Source organism: Cylas formicarius, unplaced genomic scaffold, assembly GCF_029955315.1.
Source record: "Cylas formicarius isolate icCylForm1 unplaced genomic scaffold, icCylForm1.1 PGA_scaffold_2__14_contigs__length_35257938, whole genome shotgun sequence".
In the NCBI taxonomy this organism is placed as follows: Eukaryota; Metazoa; Arthropoda; class Insecta; order Coleoptera; family Brentidae; genus Cylas; species Cylas formicarius.
This window is the reverse complement of record NW_026844319.1, coordinates 27,368,689-27,389,235: the sequence shown is the minus strand read 5'-3', so window position 1 is coordinate 27,389,235 and position 20,547 is coordinate 27,368,689. Positions and strand designations below refer to the sequence as shown.

The following is a 20,547-nucleotide window of genomic DNA, read 5'->3' as shown; positions in this document are numbered from 1 at the left end:
AGCACCAGTCCAGTATGAGACTTAAATTTTAAATAGTTTCAAACCCATCTCGACCCAGAAAGCAAAAATTTGGAACACTTTCAATGTCAAAATGCAAATCTGAAGAAAATTTCACAAACTACATATATAAACGACAGGTTATTTTCTTGCGCTGCAAGTGTAGACAACAATTCGATTAATGTAAAATGGTTCAAGCTCCCAAGGTCTTCGATTAAATAACCCTCGTTTAAAAAAAATGAAAATATATGTAAGTGATTGAAAAAAATGATTACGAAATGGCGGCATTATCTCGGTGGTGAATGTATTTCCTTCTAGGTGTTGATTTTCCTTGCAGTTTTGCTCGTGCTGGTGCCCGAGATTTGTGGCAGTTACACCAATTCCAGGTAGGTACGAAGCTTGCTTATTACGCCAAATTTTTGTGTTTTACAAGTGAAATACAGGGTTTCTTATAAACAATATTTTGTTAAAAAAGTGCTGCTTATTTTGACGAAAAAATTGTTTGGATTTCGAATTTGAATTTGAAACATTAGTTTTAGCTACGATAAGTTTTGGTGGATTTTTATATACATATTAGTTGAAAATCAAATTTTATGTGAAAAACATAGTAAGATCTTTAAGTGTATTATTGGTTAGGTGATTACAAGATGTGAGTTCCAAAAAATCCTAAACCTCTTAACTTTTGAGCAACAGGGTATTCAAGTTTGAAGAGAAATCATTTTATTTTGTTTTTTTAAATGTAGACGCCTATTTTAATTTTAACTTGGAAGGTTTCCAGCTAAATCTGTTCTAGTCATCAGATGGAAAGTATAGGTATGATACGTCAACTAAATATAATCTTTGCTTGAACCAAAAATATTCCCAAGTTAATTTTATATAAGTCACTTTAGTCATGAGTTGGTATAGGAGCGAGTATTTAATGAAGTTTAATGAGGAAAGCTTCATAATCTTTTCTAACACTATGACATTTCTAACACTATGACATTGATAAGTTTATTAAAAGTATTTTCCTAATAGAAAAGATTATTCTATAACAATTATTATAGTGTATTAAGTTAAAAGTTTAATGAACGCTACTTTAATCACGGCTTTGATTATTTTTGTGTTTAATAAGAAGAAATTTATCAACCTTTTGCATACTATACTTTTTCTACAAAAATTAGTTTTTCGGATGCATCAGAATTGATAAACGTCAATAAACCATCGTTTCCAAAATACCGGAAACGCCTGAAGTGGCTAGTAATTTTCTACACGCCTGAACAATGCATAATGGAGCTATTTTAGAGAAGGGCGTAAAAAATACTTTGGATGACTTTATTTAAAAAAACTTGAAATGTAATAGCTAACTTTGAGCGGACGGTGAGCGAATAAGCAAGATGTGGGAGTTAAATAATCTGCCAAGCCGTAATATCAACTTGTAACAGAGAGCCTGCGGCAGTCTTCCGCAAACTTGCAATTCATTGCAGTTTTTTTACTCATTGTATTACTATAAGTTTCTCGAAAGTTCAAAAGCGCACACTAAGCGCAAATTTCGTTGGACATTTACTTTGCTAATAGATTGCGTAGATATATAAATAGAAATGATAATCAATGATGGGTATGATCTGTTCATAAATATAAGAAAGTGTCTAATTGCTTTTGAACGGATTATCCAAGATTATTATTTTTAATTAAGGTAATTATTGAATAAATAATTAATTATTAATTAAGGTAATAATTTTGTTGCATCGTATGTTAATGACCACCCTTGGATAATCCGTTCAAAGGAAATTGGTCGCTTTCTTATATCTCTGAACAGACCATACCTACGCTTAAGAAGCGTGTTCTAAATATTGCCTTCTAGCCCTACGCGCATTGGCGATAAAAAGCTGAAAATTTGGGATTATCATAAGAAATGTTTACTTCTTTGTAACGTCTATATTGTAGATAGTGCCGCGGTACCAACATTGTTTTTTAATGAAAGTCCGAACTCATTCGAAAAACTCTTTCAATATCCCTAACATATTTTCAAAATATTTTTATAAAAGCAGTTAGGATTTTGTTTATCAAATTACCGAAATGTAATCTTTAATGAGATAGTCGATCTATTCCAAACAATATTTTATATCTAAAAATAACTAGGCACATTTTATGTTCAGGTCAGAAATATCGCATCAAGATCCTCGTTTGGACGGTGTTTGGAAATCGAAAGTACAATGGAAAGCCCATTGGGTCAAGCACTGGGAAGTCAAAAAGGTATTGATGCTTTTTTTAATGTAATAAACACGATCTCAACTGGATTAGGTGCTGTAGCGCCAATATCAATTTTGTGAGGTAAATTCCCTTTGGAGGCAGACCGGCTGATATGGGGATTCTTTTCTTTGTCATACACATTAACAGCAATGGCAGATAACTATAATAAGACCATTTATTCCTATTTTATTTGAACTAAGTGGTTGTGATATAAATGGACTGTTTATAGCGGTAACAGTGCATGTGGAATACCTACGTTCTAATAATTAGTTGATTAATAACCTCTTTTTTTATGTTATTTGTATATTTTTTGACTTTATTAGAATGAGTACTTATTAATTAAATTTTTTTAAATTTTAATAAAATTTTTTATTAAACATTTTGATAGCCAGGTTTTTTCCACATATTTCCACATAAAAAAATAAACGCATGTTGAGAAAAATAAATTTATTTTAGAAAAACGGTCTAGTTGGATGTTGTTATATTTTTTTTGTTGCAATTACGTTTTGAAAATACTTGATTAATGAAAATTTATGACGCTAATTCATAAACTAATAAGTACCGTTCAAAAATATTAAAATTTAAAAACTTTATTTTTCCGCGATATTTGTAGCGTGATATATCCCTGATGGTTGACGTACTACCCTTTATTTCCAACATTGAACCGCCCTATATAAGTAAAATATATAAATACGTATGATTAATAATTTTGAATGGCTAAAATCACCAATTATATTTTTCAAAGAAATTTCCAGAGGCTAGGGTAATACTTGTTACAAAACTTCTGGGTGCCTCCTGCGTCGGTTTTTGCTCAGTCGAAATTGCTGACGTTTCGCCAATCATCCTGTTGGCTTCTTCAGAGCTTGACTGAAACTGAAGAAGCCAACAGGATGATTGGCTAAACGTCGGCAATTTCGGCTTAGCAAAAACTGACGCAGGAAGAATCCAGCAGATTTGTAAAAAGGGCCAATTATTTTTTACAAATATTTAGTTTGTTTCATCATCAAATAATAAAACTGAAATTGACATATGTAAATGGTTTCAGTAAGAATTATTATATAAATAAAATAATTAAACAATAACATGTCTATAAATGGACAAGAGAAAAGCCATTAACCCGTCTTTTTCCATTGTACAATTTCACTCACTTTTCTATGACGTCTTTGCTATTCCAGTTTCTATTCGATAGAAATGGAATAATTGTTCGTTTGAAAATGAAGAATCCAGATCATCTTTTAAAACATATTGTTCATTGAACATTATAAGAGTTTATGGAAAATGTCTCTTTATATATTGCTCAAAATTAGGAAACGAGTATTATAATTTCCGTATGTTTCATTTTCCCTTCAACTTCGACTTCACATAGTAAAAATCACTTTTCCATGGCGTGGAGCACTAACACTTTTGAAATGGAAAATTGGAGATTTCAATGATTTCCATTTCCAACAAACTTAATTTTTTCAACTAACGCTGAACTGATAATGTTTGGGACCTTTTAGGTATACGTACCGGTTTGGAAAAAGGTATGGACTCCGGTAGAAACCCGAGAATGGTTGCCTATACCAAAAGTTCCAACGAAATTCGGTTAGACCCAATTAACTCGAGCACCACTCTTCTGGGGAACATCTCCATGTACAACTGTACACTTTACGCATTGCTCTCGGTTCTAAATACGAAACCCCAAAAGTAGTACATAGCAGATGCTCCAAATTGGCTCGGCAAAATGTGATTTATTCTCTAGTGATATTTTATTTAATTATTTTTATTTATTATGTGTATTGTGTTCTTATTGCCTACAATTGTGGTTGTTTTCAATAAAGTTGTTATCGTTTTACAGTTTATTTGTTGTGTTTCTTAGTTTTTTAGTTCTTGGGAATTCTTTCAATAACACAGAATCTTAAAAACATAAGACGAAGTTGATTTTGTTTTATTTAAATATGTAATAACGACATTTAACAAAGTAGTTCAACAAATAGAATAAGCGTTAAGTGTCACCCACTTAAATAGAACTGTCTGCATGCCTATTTTAATTTCGTTTTGAAATAGGTCGCCTAATAATTTATAATTAAAGGTCATTACGTCTTATCATTATAGCTTCAAATCTTTCATAATACTTCAAAATTTATGAAAGCATTCTTGACAAAGAGGCATTAAAACTCTACAGACAGATCTATTAGGAAATTGATTTCTATCTCGATCCAAGCGGACGGCGCTGAATTAGTTACAACCTACGATCAGTCTAATAAAAAAGTAAAATTATTTACATACTAGTATATACAGTAATATAAGGTACGACGTTCACTTCAAGCAGTCAACAAACACTAACTCTTATTGCTTTGGCTTTTCTGGGTATTGTCACTAGTGTTTCTATTACTAACGACACTACTTGTAGGCACTTTACCGAACTTCAATTCGTCCACTTGATCCGATCTATCCCAACCATGATGTTCTTCATGGTGGTGGTCGTGATGATCCGGATTAGGGAACCATTCTTGGATAATGACTGGTTTCCAGATCTCCTTCCACGCGGGAACCCAAATTTGTTTCCAGTCGGGCACCCAGATTTGTTTCCATGCTTCTTTCCATTCCAATTTTTTATCGGGAATCCAGATCTGCTTCTTTTCTGTCCTCCAAATTTGTTTCCACGCTTCTTTCCATTCCAATTTTTTACTAGCCACCCAAATTTGCTTTTTCTCAGTTCTCCAAATCTGTTTCCACGCTTCTTTCCATACCAACTTCTTGTCAGCTACCCAAATCTGCTTTTTTTCCGTTCTCCATATTTGTTTCCATGCGGCTTTCCACTCAAGCTTTTTATCTTTAACCCAGATTTGCTTTTTGGCTGGTTTCCAATATTTTTTCCAAGCCGCTTTCCAAACTATTTTCTTCTTCCAGATGTCGTGCGCCGTATATTCATTACCTTCATGATCCTTTCCTAAATAATGGTCTCCATGAATACCTTCTTTAACCCAAACGGGATACCAGTATTTCTTCCAGGCCGGCACCTGAATGTCCTTCCATGCGGGCACAGAAATTTCTTTCCAAACGGGTTTCCATATTTTTTTCCAGTCGGGAACCTGGATTTCCTTCCACGCGGGGACTTGAATGGGTTTCCATACCGGTTTCCAAATTTTCTTCCAGTCCGGCACTTGAATTTCTTTCCACGCGGGGACTTGAATTTGTTTCCAAACCGGCTTCCATATCTTCTTCCAATCGGGTACTTTAATTTCTTTCCATGCCGGTTTTTGTGTGGGAACCCAGATCGGTTTCCAGTATTTTTTCCATTGTGGTTTCCAAATTTTCTTCTGCGCCGGTTTCCAAATTTTCTTCCAACCTTTCTTCCACGTTACCTGAGATTGAGATACACTAATATTCTAAATTGGAAGAGTAATGGACACTTACCTTTTTCTTCCAATAACCGTCATGATGATCGTGATGATCATGATGATCGACAACGTCGTGGTGATCGTGATGATCGTAATGATCATGATGTTCATAATGATGTTCAACATCGGCAATGTGTTGCACATCGGTGTGAATACCTACTTGGTGAACATCTACGTGTTGCACGTCTACCCCCCCACCGTCAAGTGATATATGAGCGGAAGCATCGCCACCGAATGCTGCGCCGGAACCTGAAGGAATCTCTGGGCCTCCGTCATAGCCGTCGCTTAAACCGGCAGGAGTATAGTCATATCCAACTCTTCTTTGTGCAGCTCTGAAAAAACGGAATGGTGGTAGAAACATAATTTTAAAATCAAATATACAAAGTGGATACATTTTTTATGTGCAGTCGCTTTTGTTATTTTCGTTCCAAAATTCGGATGCAAAATATCATTCCAGACATTTTTTCCACAAAACTTTTTCCTAAATTTTTTAATCATTTAATCATTAGGTTATTACTTAGAATTCGTTTAAAATTTTGAAGTTGCTACTGTTTTCAGGTAGATCTGACAACACCGCAATTTCCAAAATATACTTAAAATATTGTGACCGTCTACCCTCCACAGTTTTGGTTAGTTATCTTCATAAATCTTCGCGAATTGTTACTAAGACGCTCAGTGTGAGCGTCTTAGTAACAATGAGTTTTAACACAAATAATGTATGACCACAACTAACTTACTGTTTTATATCGGCGGTTTGTTCATTAACATCGTTTTTGCTGACCACGGCTTTACCGCATGTCCACGTAACATGTAGCGTTACCAGTAGAGCAACCTTGAACGAAAAGGCACAGAATTATTGAAAATACGAGAAAGATATTGAAATTGCTCAAAACTTATTAATTATCGATAACTATACTACCAATATTTTAAAGCTAGCGACCAACTGCACATACATTTTGTTTCATTAATATTATTAAATAAGTTAATTAAATAGATGATGAACGATTTTATTTATTTCTCTTCGAATTTCAAAGTCAAAAAAACGAAACACAAAATATAACAGATGGTCATAGACGGTTATTATAAAAAAAAACAACCTCAAAATTTTTAATTTTCAGGTAGGAGATTTGTCAGTATTTTGCCCTTCTTTTTTTTACCTTTCTATTATGGATTGTTTTTGTACAACAAGGTATTTAATACACCAGACAATAGCGGAATTTAATAAATTTTCAATAGACTTTTTACTTGAAAACCAGTACTCGAGTTGCACCTTAAAGTACAGGATTAAGTCAGTGGATTAAATAAGATAATTAATTAATAATTAAATAAAATAAAGTAATTCGGATAGATTGAGAGAAGATTTGCCAACTAATCAAGTACGAAAATTCTAAATTTTGAGATGGAAAGGTATTAAAAAAAAAGACTGAATGTGGTCTGTGGTGCGAAAAGCATCGATTATAAAAATAATTGAGTTTCAACTATCTTTGAAATTTTGTTAAATATATAAATATAAGTTTGGGAATTTTCAATGGAATTACTACAATATAAGGAATGTTTCATTCTTGATCCAAAGGTATTGTAAAATGTAATACTTAATGGAAAAAAAATTTGAATTTCTGATTTTTACCTGAAATGGTTAAACTCTAAATATTTTCATAATAGTTGATGTTCGTCAAATTTTCTAAAAATTAATTTTCTATTTTCAAAATTGCTTAAGGCAGCTATATTATATTTTACATACAAAGTTGTGGAATGTCTTATACAATCCTAGAAAAATAATAACATAATACATGGAACTCCATTAAGAGAAGGAGCGTGGTGTGTGATTCTAGTAGATGTGTCAATAATATTAATAGTAATAATAATAATAATAATAATAATAATAATAATAACAATAATATTAATAATAACAATAATATTAATAATAACAATAATAATAATAACAATAATAATAATAATAACAAGCTTGATTGAACTAGATACAAATACATGTGTTGGACAAAGAAGCAAGGTAAAAAACATAAATATAGTAATAGAATGCCTGTGTTACCAGAAAAGTTTCCAATTTTCTCTTATAAATGGAGGGACTGGTAGTCCCTCGCAACTCTGAGGGTAATTATTGCATATTCTGGTGATTTTTGATAAGCATTTAATTTTAGTTGACATCTAATTCTAGTCTGATCTTTAAGTCTCCTACTGTGTAATACGAATATCTACGCCAGAATACACAGTATCTTTAGTAAGTAAATGCGAATTAATGAGATCATGTTTTTTTAACGTCGGCCCAAATGATTCTAAAGGATTTCAACCAAAATATTTATCTTATGATTCTCTTTTATGTTATAGCTTACTATTGAATAACATCGGCACTTAAAAGGCCTTGTTATCTACAGCATGTTTGAGGTTTATAAGAGCATAATAATCGCAGTTCAATTTCTCACAAACTGTCTCGACATGATCAACCCAGTTAAGTTGCTATTTTGAACGACTTTCACAAATTTTAGAGTCTTTTCGGGTACTGTTTATTATTATTGTAAAATTTTTAATTTTCGGGTCTATAAAAATAAAAACACATATTTTTTAGAATTATTTAACATCTCTATCTGTAACAAGTTAATTTTCGCATGTTCCAAAATGAGATGAACCGCGACTAGATTTTTAAAAATCTAATTTTAATAGGCCGTCGGGTTTGGGTAACCCTGTATATCTAGAGTTAAGAAATGTACACTCTTGTAAAACTTTGTTTATGGTTCGATTTAGATTTTTTTTGTTGGTTAGGCCTCTGAAAAATGCACTAAATCCTTGTTTTGCTTATTGCTTCAACCTAAAATCATGGCCACGTGAGATTTAACAAAAGAGAGAGAAGAGAGAAGTACTATTAGGGATTAAAAAATAAATAAATTGGCATCTCTATCTGTAACAAGTTAATTCGCGAATGTTCCAAAATGAGATGAACCGCGACTAGATTTTTGAAAATCTAGTTTTGATAGGCCGTCGGGTTTGGGTAACCCGGCATATCTAGAGTTAAGAAATGTACACAAATGTAGGTCTCTGAAAAATGCACTAAAACCTTGTTTTGCTTATTGCTTCAACTTAAAATCATGGCCAAGTGATATTTAACAAAGGAGAGAGAAGATAGAAGTACTATTAGGGATTAAAAAAAAAATTAAATTGGCAATTGGCAGGAGTACTTGGAACCCAACTGTACCAATTTTTATAATGTTACAATACAGGGTGTTTGAAATATCGTTTGCGCCCCGCTTAAGGCTTTACATCGTTGTAAAATGTTGGATTACGGTTTGATTTTTATAATTTCTTTTTTTTTTTGGATACATTACATCAACCTAAGCATTACTTCTGTAGAATGTTGAATTTTGATAATTCTTTTTGGATGAATACATATTAATATTAGCATCCTCTAAAGTGATGGCTAACTGACACAGTTTTTTGAAGCGGAAAATCGAGAAGTACTTTTAGAGATTTCTTCATATTGAAAATGAAAACAGATTTGTGTTCAAGAGTACCTAAAAGTAATTAGACCAATGACCAAGTTTTTGAATGTTTAAAGAAATAAATATTGTAAACCTTGTAAATAAAAATTATTTTGTATGTGATTTTAAGATTTAACAAATTTTAATTATACAAATGTCAAAAATAATCATCTTAAAACAACAGCATTAATAATTCTTAGTATTCGAAAGACATAATGTAAGCAAAATTAAAATATAAGGTAGCAAGTGAATTTGACTGCTGAATATTCGCTTTTCCATGGCAAACTGGGTTTTACAAAGTGAACAATATGTCGACCTCAATACATTTTGAGAATGAAAAATCCTTTTTAATTAAAAAAAAAAACAGCGTTCTAAAATCTGTTTAGTTCATATTTAATCGTCTCTAATTGTATTTAATTTTAAGAAAATCGTTAGTGTCTTGCTGTGAAATCTATCCAACAAAAAAGAATTATCAACATTGAGCCATAAATTATATTAGTCTCCGTTAGCCATGCCTTCAGGTTGATGTAATAAGAAACATACGGTTTTAGTAGGTAATCAAACATTTTGCGCACAAACGATTTTTCAAACACCCTGTATCGAAACATTACAAAAATTGGTATAGTTGGGTTCTAAGTACTCCTGAATAAGAATTCTTTGCCAATTTATTTTGTAAAAAATCCTTAATAGTACTTCTCTCTTCTCTCTCTTTTGTTAGTTGTTAGTTAGATTTTGAGTTGAAGCAATTAGCAAAACAAGACTTTAGTGCATTTATCAGAGAACTCGAACCATAAACAAAGATTTTACAAGGGTGTACGGTGCTTAAGTGGAACACACTGTATGTAGAAAATACCGGCTGCACATATACGGAAGAAATCGTCGGAAAGATTCCACGCGTTTTCACGATTTATAGATAAACGGTCCCGGAACGCGTTTCATCCGACCGGAGAAAGTACGGCAATGAACTTCAGACGCGAGCGAAGAGCGCGAACTTTTTCCGCCACACACGCACACATGAACGGCTTTTAAAATTAATTATCCGTCGTTTAGGTGCTCGATCACGGCTAATGTTCCAATTTAAAGGTGAAATTATAGAGCAAAACGGCGTACGACGCATATAAACATTGAAGTTTATCGGGCACGGGGGATTTCACTTTCGTTTTTCGATTGCCTAATTGGGAATATTCGTCGGTCGAAGAGAAATTTCGTAATACATATTTATAAATACGCGCGTGTTTCCGCGAGATGACGCGTGAGTTATTATAACGGATGCTGTATCTTTTGAAAAACATAATGCAAATAATTTGGAAACGCCACATTATATTCATCGACTTACAAAAAGCATACGGTACTGTATTCCTCAATAAGTTGTGGAGTGCTTTGAGGGCAATGAGTGCAACATGGAACTTATAGAAAAGTTACAGTGACAAGGATATCTACAGTGTGTCCCACTTAGGAATTGTACACCCTTGCAAAATCTTTGTCTCCTAGAAATGTACTGTTTTGCTTATCGCTTCAACTTGAAGTCTTAGCTAATTGAGACTATTTAACAACATAGAGAGAAGTACTATTACGGATTTTAAAAAGAATCAAGCGTCAACGATTTCTTATTCAGGACTACATAAAACCTAACTATACTAATTTTGAATACAGGGTGTTCGAAATATCGCAGGCCCCACGCTTAAGCATTACTTAGAATGTTTGTTGAATGACACTAACGATTTTCTTAAAATTAAATATGATTAGAGAGGATTCTATATGAACTAAGCAGACTTTACAACGATGTAACTTTTAATTAAAAATGATTTTTAATCCTCATCTAATAATGAACATAACAGAAATATCAAAATTAATTGACGTCGGCATACTGTTTCCTTTCTGAAACCAAGTTTGCCATGGAAAAGCGACTATTCGCCAGTCAAATTCACTCGTTAATTTATATTTTAATTTTTTTTTAACATCTTTCGAATACTAATATTTATTAATGCTGTTGTTTTAAGACGATCCTATAAAATGAATGTCCCTTAGTTTTAGTGCCTTTTTGAGAGGTCTATCCAATAAAAAGATTTGTCGAAATCAAACCGTAATAAAAGATTTTACAACAATGTACACCCCTAAGAGAGGTGCAAAGGATATTTGAACACCTGAATAAAGGTTCGTTGCCAATTTTTTTTTTAAATCGCTAATAGTATTCTCTTCTCTCTTTCTTGTTAAATAGTCTCGGTTTGCCGTGACTGTAAGTTGAAGCAATAATAACAACAAGAATGTATAAGTATATAGGATCGATAATAACCAGCACAATTAATTGAGAATAAGGTATTCGATTAAAGATCACCACAGGAAAAACAGCAATAAAAGGACTAAACCCGATTATATGGGTCGAAAAGAGTGAAACTAGGAATCTACCGCGTGCCCCAGTAGGAGTAACTAAAATTAAATATTAAGTAAATTGCCTAAAGCAAAATGCTGAAAATTGAATTGGAATTTAAAACTTGCCTTAAAAAAAATAAATTACCAATCATGCTTTGAAAGCTGAGACAAATTCAAATGATTGCTGTTTTATAACTGGAAGCCAAGTGTGAAGATTTCTATTTGCAAATTGTTTATCTTGCTACCAAGTGTGGTTTCCTGATATAATCGCTTAAAAAATGATTTTCCGGAAAAAGAATAAATGCAACTAAGGCCTTTTTTGTCATTAGTCAAATAAGGGTCCAACAACCCAGTGAATATCGGATGTCCATTTCTTGATCCTAACCTAATTAATGAAATGAATAAAAGCACTTAGCACTCAAAAAAAGTTGGATTTTGGAAAAAATTGCCATTTTACGGGCAGTTATTAATGTGTAATTATCCGAAATTGACTAAATAAAACGGTAGTTTGTTGTTTAAAATGCTAAATGACATTTAAAATCAAAATAAAAATTATTTATCTTTATTACATACTCTGTAGTTGACATTTTTGCATTTTGACAATAATTGCTTTAATTTTTTTAAATTTTTGTTTTAAATATTTATTTATGTCATCGAAATATGATTATATCAGTTACTTAAATAGTTTTCAACAATTTCTTAGCTTTTGATAGTTGACTAAACATAATTAATTATTGAATTAATTATAAATGGGCAGGCGTATCACAACGTAGTAATGTGAGCTACTGGGTAATTTTCTGGATTATAAAAAAAATTAAAAGAAAAGCAAAAAATTTTATTTAAATTTTAAATATTTGGCATTCTAAATAATTATTTAATTCTAGCAAATTAGCAATTAATAACAAATCGTAAAGTTTGTGTTTTTTCCTAAAATCCAACTTTTTTTGAGCGTCGAGTTGTTTTATTTATATTTTAATTTAGGATATAGATACTGAGATCACGTCCTCATTTGACTATCCAATAACGTGAAAAAGGAAATATCATTGCATGAAACATTTTTTTTGGAAATTTGTATTTTTGAGATTGTTAGAAAGCCCTGTGCGGTGGCAAGTCAAGCACTCATAGCAGCGTCAGACATAGCCAGGGAAATTCTTTTTAAAGAGTCCAATTTTATTAAAATGCGTTAAGCTTTGTTTGAGATATTACCATTTATTTAAGGTTGAGTTGAGCACTCCCCACCACTTTCCTTGCAAACAACATTAAACAAAAAAGATTTGAATTGTAACCATTAGAATGTTTTCAAGAAACCGAGTTTTAACACTCAATAATTTTTTTTTCAAATTTCTGTGACCGTCCAATTTCCCTAATACGCCCTGTACAAACATTTTACTGGGGCAGACACGCAGTTAGATGTAGGAAAACGGTAATATAAAAATCTCTGTATTTTAAAAATACATTTTCTGTACTCCCTAGTCGAAAACACTCAATTATGCACCGATCACGTCACTTAAAATCGTGAGTCAGACATTTCCGGTACTTTAGTCACGAGTTTTTGGAGCGAATATATGTTTTCGATATATTTAAAACCATGATAGTACTTTAACGTTTGTCTAAGGGTGCGAAAATAATAAAACTAACCAAGTCTGAAAAATGACCACAGATGATATTACGGAAAAGGAAGGAAAACACACATTAGCAGAATTTTTGTTACCTTAAAATACCTAGAAATCTAAAAACAACATGTAAGTTTACGAAATTTGGCACATTATTCAAGCTCAAAATCAACAGGCACCGTTAGTGGCATCAGCAAAGCAAAGAAGTTTAGAATTTTAATTTTTCTGTCTACCGAACACTGATAAAAAAACTTCTTATGCCAGATATTCTTCAGAATACCTTTAAACATGAAGGAAACCACTTAAGTATACAATTTGTGTTGGTGTCCCGTTCAATCCTAATAATTTGATTTATTGTATATAATTACTTTTTTTGTAATATTATCAATTTTACTCAATAATATATCAGAAAGAAATTCCTCAAAAACTATTTAGCCCGTAGAATATATTGTATGAATTTTCAGTTATGAATTTACCCCCACTCCTCAGGTCAATTATTTATTCGACTTCATTGGGCTTAACGCAATTTGCAGATTTTGATTAATTTTTAAGAGCATTAAAGCGTTTTAGATATAAATACCTAGTGTCCATGTAATTCTTAAGCAATTACAAACATTTCTGTGGGTTCGTCGTCAAATCTGTAGTTAAAGTCACCAGCAGGATTTACAATATCAGTCTTTTATTTTCTTTTGTTGTTCTATTTAAGGTTAGCACCTAATGATTTACTTTTCTTTGTTTAAGTGATATTGGTATGAGCTTCAATATTTCTCTATTTCTCACACTCTTGTTATGGGTCACCAAAACTATCAACTAAAATAAAAAATTAAGAGTAATTTATTATATAATTAAAAAAAAACGAAATAAACTGATAATGAGGATGGAACCATTTAAAATAGCTTCTGAAGTCCACCTGCGAATGTTGTTGACGAATCGAACGGATTCAGTTAAGGACTGAAGAAGCCAACAGGATGATCGGCGAAACGTCATCAAGTTCGATTCATCAACTACTCGCGAAGGAAGAATTCAGAAGATTTGTAAGTAGTGCATTTTAAAATATCTGTTTACGAAAATATACGAACAATTTTCGATCGATTTTAAGGAGATTTAAATGCTGATAGGCTGATAATTTCTTGGAATTCCTCTGAACTTAGTTGAAATTCCTGCAGAATTCGTCTGAGCTTTTTCGTTCGCCAATGTTTCGGGTCTAGTTCTAGTCTACCTTAAAAGCTTAGATGTTTATTATTTATGAATATTAACAACAACAAAGAAGTGAGAAAATATAAATAAGAAAATGCGTACGTCAAGGAAGATAAACGCAGTTAAGGCGGATAGGAGTGACGGTGTGGAGGGAAATTATCATTTTTTGCTTTCGAATGTGTGCATAAAACATTTTTTGCGGATAACGAGAAAAGTAAATATCGGTTACACGAAGCCACGGGAAAGCAATTGTTTGTTAACTAAATAAGTCACGTTAATCAAAAGAAAGTGATCAATATTTACACCCATTATATAAACAATTTGTTCAATCCTTTAGCGGGTACCGATTGCGGTTAAATGGGAATTCCTATATATTCAATACGTCGTTATTAGGCACTTGCAATGGTAACTTCAATTTTGAAATTCACGAAATTTATACGCTATGTAATAGCAATTTTTCCGGAAGCATTCACTTTGGAAGAGAAGCGTTACCCTTATCTATTTGTTAGAACTAGAAGATAAAAAAATAGGTATGAATTGCAATTCAAATGAAAAATGATATTGTGAATAGTTTAACTTTGCCCGACCTGTACACACGTAACATAATAAATTATTTATGTATCTATGTGTACTTTTATTAAGTGGCAAAAGAAAAAAGTGCAGATGTCAAGGATGTAACCGAGCAGAGTAAAAGCGTTAAAATAGTATATAATTTGCGGTTAATTTCGAACTGATTGTTCTAAGAATCGACCAGTTTCTCCAGTCGCCTGTTTTGCACATAGTTCCGGGCTGATAAACTAACCGAAAACCAAATTACGAAGCAAATCTTTTGGAACTAATTCCATCGCAGAATTTGGGTTGACACGGCATTAATTAAAACTAATCTGCGAAATAATACGGAATAGCAATTTTAAATCCATAGCTGTGTAGCATATACCACGAACAGAAAAACTTATTTTGATTTATTCATAATTATGGCGCTTAATATCAAATTTTTTATAAAACCTTCTTATAGTGTTATGGCACATAAAAAGAAAAATCTGGTTAAACATTTTTCATGCCGCAAGTGTAAAAACGTCATTCAGTCACGAATTTTATTTGACACGAGTGGACCACAGTAGAGCGAGTGCTGATACTATTTCAGATGTGGCAATAAATTCAAAAGCAATTTTCTGTACCTCTGTTCCTCGTCAGTCTTTGTTTCACATTGGTAGAATGGATTATTACAGAACTCAACGGACAGCTGACATAAAATTTTAAAATTTTCTTTCTAATATTTTTGCAGGATGTTTAATAACGTGCAATACATAAAGACCGAGAATATGATTCAGATTTTTGCTTTTGAAGGTGCGGATGAGGATAAGCTATCTGTTGGAGCTTTTATTTACATTATATGAGGTCAGTTATTAAGCTTAGTTTCGGTTCATACGTTTAGATACTACACCAACTGGGGAACCAACTACAGATACTGCCTCACAGCCGAATATTAATACTCTCTACAGAGTGTTAATTCAAAAACGTACTTGTTATTAAAAAAGGAATGAACACTATAATTATTCGAAATGTAGAGCTATACCTTCGTCTCATCGATTTTCAACTGCTGGCCAATTGTTAATACTTTGTGACCAAAAAACTTTCGAGAAAATAAAGTTATAAAAATGAAGGGCCGAAAGTTTTTTGGTATCATATTTTTAATATCATTGCCTCATTAATGATAGTGAAACATTTCTTACTTCCAAATATATGCAGTTTCGGTTCGTCATTATTTTATATCAGGGCGTGTAGCTTGTTTTAAGCAGAAAGAAGGATCGCGACAGTATCTTCGCTTCAAAAAAAAAGAAAAAAATTATGCACTTGATTTTTCCCCAACTTGAGTATCAATAGGTGGATAATTTTTAATTTGATTTAATTTCAACCTCAATGGTAATGAAAATCTGGTTCTGAGATTTTTGTTAATTTCTATTGTTGGATTTGCAGATATTTTAGCAAGAAGGGATTTCAATTAAATCTTTCACTTTTTTCAGGAGGGGCTATCAATCACTATGCGCGACATAGAAGTTTGGGTGTCACCACATATCGAAAATTTGTAAGAATAACCTTCCTAGTTTAAGTGTTTCAAAAACGGCACCATTATAAATATGCCCTCTAATCTGAAAACTTTCGGACTTTTAAAAGTCGTCTCAGTTGATTATACTTCGAAACTGATTCTCGATAAATACAAAAGGTTGGTTAGAAAAAAAGAAGAAAATAATAAACCTGTAACCCGAAAGGTGGGTCAAACAAATTAAAAATGATTTTTTTTCTGAATAAATATAAACAGGACACATTGTATTAGTATTTACAAAGCAATTGGAACCAAACGCTTAATGTTCAAATGGAATTTAAAAAATATTTTCATACCTTACCAACCGTTACATTTGTAAAATATTTGAAGTCAGTTTCACGAGTTTCTAATGACATTATTACTATTAGTTGATGATAAGGATGATTAATAAAGTTAATTGTTTTATTGTGCAAGGTTGTTCACATGCTTTGGTTAAACCCATGTCCTTTGTTTTTAACTCGATAAATACAAAAGGTTGTTTAAAAAAAAAGACGAATAAAATAATAAACCGGTAACTAAAACAACTGGAAGGGTGGGTCAAAAAATACGAAATTTTTTTTTTTCTGAATTAATATAAACAGGACTAAGAACAAAAGTTCGTGGTTTTCGTTACCATTGAAAACAATTCTCCTTCCTTTATTCGGTCCACTGCGTTAAAATAAGTAAGACATTAAAATTTGTTCAAAAATCTACTGCGTCTTTTAGCAACAAGCCCTATTTAACCGAAATAGCAACACACTGATTTACACAAACCCCTCACAAATCATCCAAGAATTAACGAAATAAGCACAAAAAGGTAACACTAACCACTAGGTTCCGGTGGACCCTCATGGCTCTAGGACCCCTAGACACCGTGCTGCGGGGTGTTTGCTAGTAAAAAACAACAAACTTGTTGGTCTACTACGGCGTGCTTGACGCGGTTATATAGGTTCGGGCTCTTCGACGCTGTCAACGCCGAAGAGGTGGGGTCATCACTTTCGCTGTCTTCCTGCGTCTTCTCGCAGGAGACGGCAATGATGCAACGCAAGGCCAAGGCGCAAGGCTAGGAAGAAAGTATCTGTTTCAATTATTACACTACCGCGATGACGATTGAGACGCGTGCTTGAAATAATTATTAATTTAATTTGTTTTGAAACGGCTGCGTTGACGACATATCAAGACAATGCAATATCTTATTTTGTTACACATTGTATCTAATATTTCCTAAGCAAGCGGAACCAAACGCTTAATGTTCAAATGGAATTTAAAAAAACATTTTCTTCCATGCAGCTTACCGACCGTTACATTTGTAAAATATTTGAAGTCAGGTTCATGAATTTGCTAATGACCTTATTACTATTAGTTGATGATAACGATGATTAATAAAGTTCCTTGTTACTTTCGAAAAATCGATGAAATCGCACTTGGCAACGAAACCTATATCTCGGCAACGGAGCGTCGTACATCGTCGAAGTTGGTACCGATGAAATCAGCATCGAAAAATAAACGTTTTAATTTTTTGTCTGTTCTCCGTTCTGCGTTCTCTGTTCTCCGTTGACGCTCCATAAAAACGCGAATAAGTTTTGCTCCTTTTAAACTTGCCACGACACAAATAGGCCCATAGGAAATGGCTGCGATTGGAAATTGGCATCTATATTTTTTTTTTAGATTTTCGTGTTTTTCGTACGCTATGAAACACGATAAGTGTGCGACTTTGCAGCTATCGACTTCGAAATTGGCACAAATATAGAGTTTAGTCCCCTAATGGAACCTATTAAAATTGGGGGGGTGGGGGGGCAGGGTGGTCGGCAAGTATCTTTAAAAATTTAAAAACCGCATTCGCAAGGTATCTTGATAATTTTCAAAAATGTAGAGGGTGTGTCAGGCATTCGCAAAAAGCTGAAAATCGGGGTCCTCCTAAAATAGTATTGCAGATAACTAGAAGGCTGTGTTTCAGTTGTCAGTTTCTTTCATATGGCTCTATAGCCGATATTTACAGCTACAACTTTTGTATTTGAGGTTTTTACCTATTGTACAAGGTGTTTAAGATATTCCGTGCTATATTTTGAAATGTAGCAAGTGTCTCAAATTTGCAGCTGTAGACTTCAAATTTATCGCAGAAGTAGAAAACCACACCCACATGTAAACTTTTAAAACTGTGCGCCATCAAGTATAGCAATTTTCGAAAATTTTTGAAACTTTTTCTTGGGTTATTTTAGTTTCCAGAAAAAAATTGTTTTCTCAAAACCGATGTGCAAAATTTTCTAACCAGCAGACGCGGAAGGAAGATCTATCAGTATAACTTTTATTTCAGGCATTTTTCCGATTATGTACAGGATGTTTCAATTATGGACAAAAATGTAAATGAGCCTGAAGATTGTTTTCCAGAGTAAATTATTTGCCGTAAATAGAAATTTTGTAGAAAATATGGCTAACTGGTTTGAACAGTATTATAGACCGCATCAAGAGCTACAATATTTGTATGAATGGTTTTCGTCTATCATTCACGCTGCCCGAGGTATTTGAAAAAATACGTACGAAAATCACTATTCCTCGGACTATTGACTATTACGGCGTAAAATTATAGAAAAATATTATTTTCTCGGAAACCATTTACTCTATTAAACAAAGTCTTGGACCAGGAAATGCGTGAGATTGAGGGCAATAACCTTTATTTCCGGCATTTTTCAGATAGACTCTGAAAATTGCCGTTTCCGTGGGGAACTTGCTAGCCGTAAATGAAAAACTTTAAAACATGGGATAATTTGGTTTAACAAACTGTATCGAGAGAGTTTCAGGTTTCGTCTGTCATTCAGGATGCGCGAGATAGTTGAAATAACATGACTGGAAATCATTATTACTTGTACAATTTTTTATATTTATCAAAATTTATCTTGACTTTGAATTTCATTAATACGTGAAAGACGCTTTATGCAGGGCGTGTGCACAATACAGTTTTATCGATTTTGTGAAAGTTCAATAGTGGTAAGCAGGAACACGATAAAAAAACAGTGCGTCCCTATAGGACAAAATAAACAATAAAAATTACAAAGTTGCGTAGCAATCCTTGTAGACTGCGTAGCGCATGGTACGGAAGAGACCGACTCAGGACTCAGTGCGAGATTGTTCATATCTCGTCCTAACAACAAACACTTTCCCAGCTGTTTAGAAGTAAGCCAGAATTACCGCCATCTTAAATAAGGGAAAAGCATCGGATATCTACAATTATAGGCCTGTCGATGCGTTCGAGAACACTTGATAACTCACAAACAACGGAGTAACTTACCATATTTTACATAATTCACTGCCAAAGTTTTAGACGACAAAAGACCAGTAGTATCCAAACTTCTAGAATATCGGGTACTGTACTGCGCTCTAAACTGAGGATGCTAGGATTTTGCGATGGCCTTGTGCATTCATAGAATCATATTTGTTTAACAGAATGCAGTATGTAGAGATTGATAGTCGTTCATCCTTTAGCTAGCTACCTAGTATTTTCTTGCTAGCTTGCTTGTTTAAAATAGTATATAGGCTATTGGTTCTTGAGTGGTTTCAATCATCTACTTCGGAATACAGATAAATGCTTCGCAATGAGGTTTTCAAATCACCTGACTAAGGCATTATTAAGAAGATGTGACACTTTTAAACATTTGATTTTTACGTTTGACACAAATCTTTAGAAGTCAAATATAAAGATACTACGAAAGCTTCAGAAACTTCAGCACTTCTGTGTGAATCAATGTAAATGGTTTCTATCCTTCTAAGGAATTGATTCGGTTTCAGTTTTAATATAAAATGTGGCTAATTAGTTAATTTAACTTAATTTTTACGTATATTCAAGGATTGAATCTCACCTAGTGAAGACAAAACATAATTTTTTGAATAAAGGTCCTCTTTATCCGTTGATGAGATTATTTAACGTCTTCAGTGTTTATATTGACTATTTATGGCTTAGTGCTTTACAGTTCACCAAATTAATAATAAATTTTTTGTTACAATGTATATAGTCTTTTACTATTATTTTACTGGAGAAAATATAGTTGAATAGTTTAGTTTATAGATATTAGATTAAAATTGTCTTGTAAATTGATGTTAACTTGTTATACAATAAAGATTATTATTATTAAACACTTTAATCACACGTCACTGTAAATGCATTCGTGCTATTTTGAAAACATTTT

The 20,547-nt window shown here is 32.8% G+C and overlaps 2 protein-coding genes across 2 annotated transcripts; one reads left to right on the top strand and one right to left on the bottom strand.

Annotated features, from left to right (window-relative positions):
• Window positions 1-71: 71 nt before the first annotated feature.
• LOC132697938 (uncharacterized) lies at window positions 72-4,057 on the top strand. The gene is made up of 4 exons (XM_060663715.1): window positions 72-247; window positions 316-383; window positions 2,136-2,232; window positions 3,729-4,057. The coding sequence occupies exons 1-4, from the start codon at window positions 236-238 to the stop codon at window positions 3,816-3,818; spliced, it is 267 nt and encodes an 88-aa protein (XP_060519698.1). The 5' UTR covers window positions 72-235; the 3' UTR covers window positions 3,819-4,057.
• Window positions 4,058-4,144: 87 nt separating this feature from the next.
• LOC132697937 (uncharacterized) lies at window positions 4,145-17,356 on the bottom strand. Its single transcript, XM_060663714.1, has 4 exons — window positions 17,195-17,356; window positions 6,350-6,444; window positions 5,629-5,944; window positions 4,145-5,576 (listed from the first exon to the last, which is right to left on the bottom strand). Exons 1-4 carry the CDS (start codon window positions 17,216-17,218, stop codon window positions 4,551-4,553), a joined length of 1,461 nt encoding a protein of 486 aa, XP_060519697.1. The 5' UTR covers window positions 17,219-17,356; the 3' UTR covers window positions 4,145-4,550.
• Window positions 17,357-20,547: the final 3,191 nt, after the last annotated feature.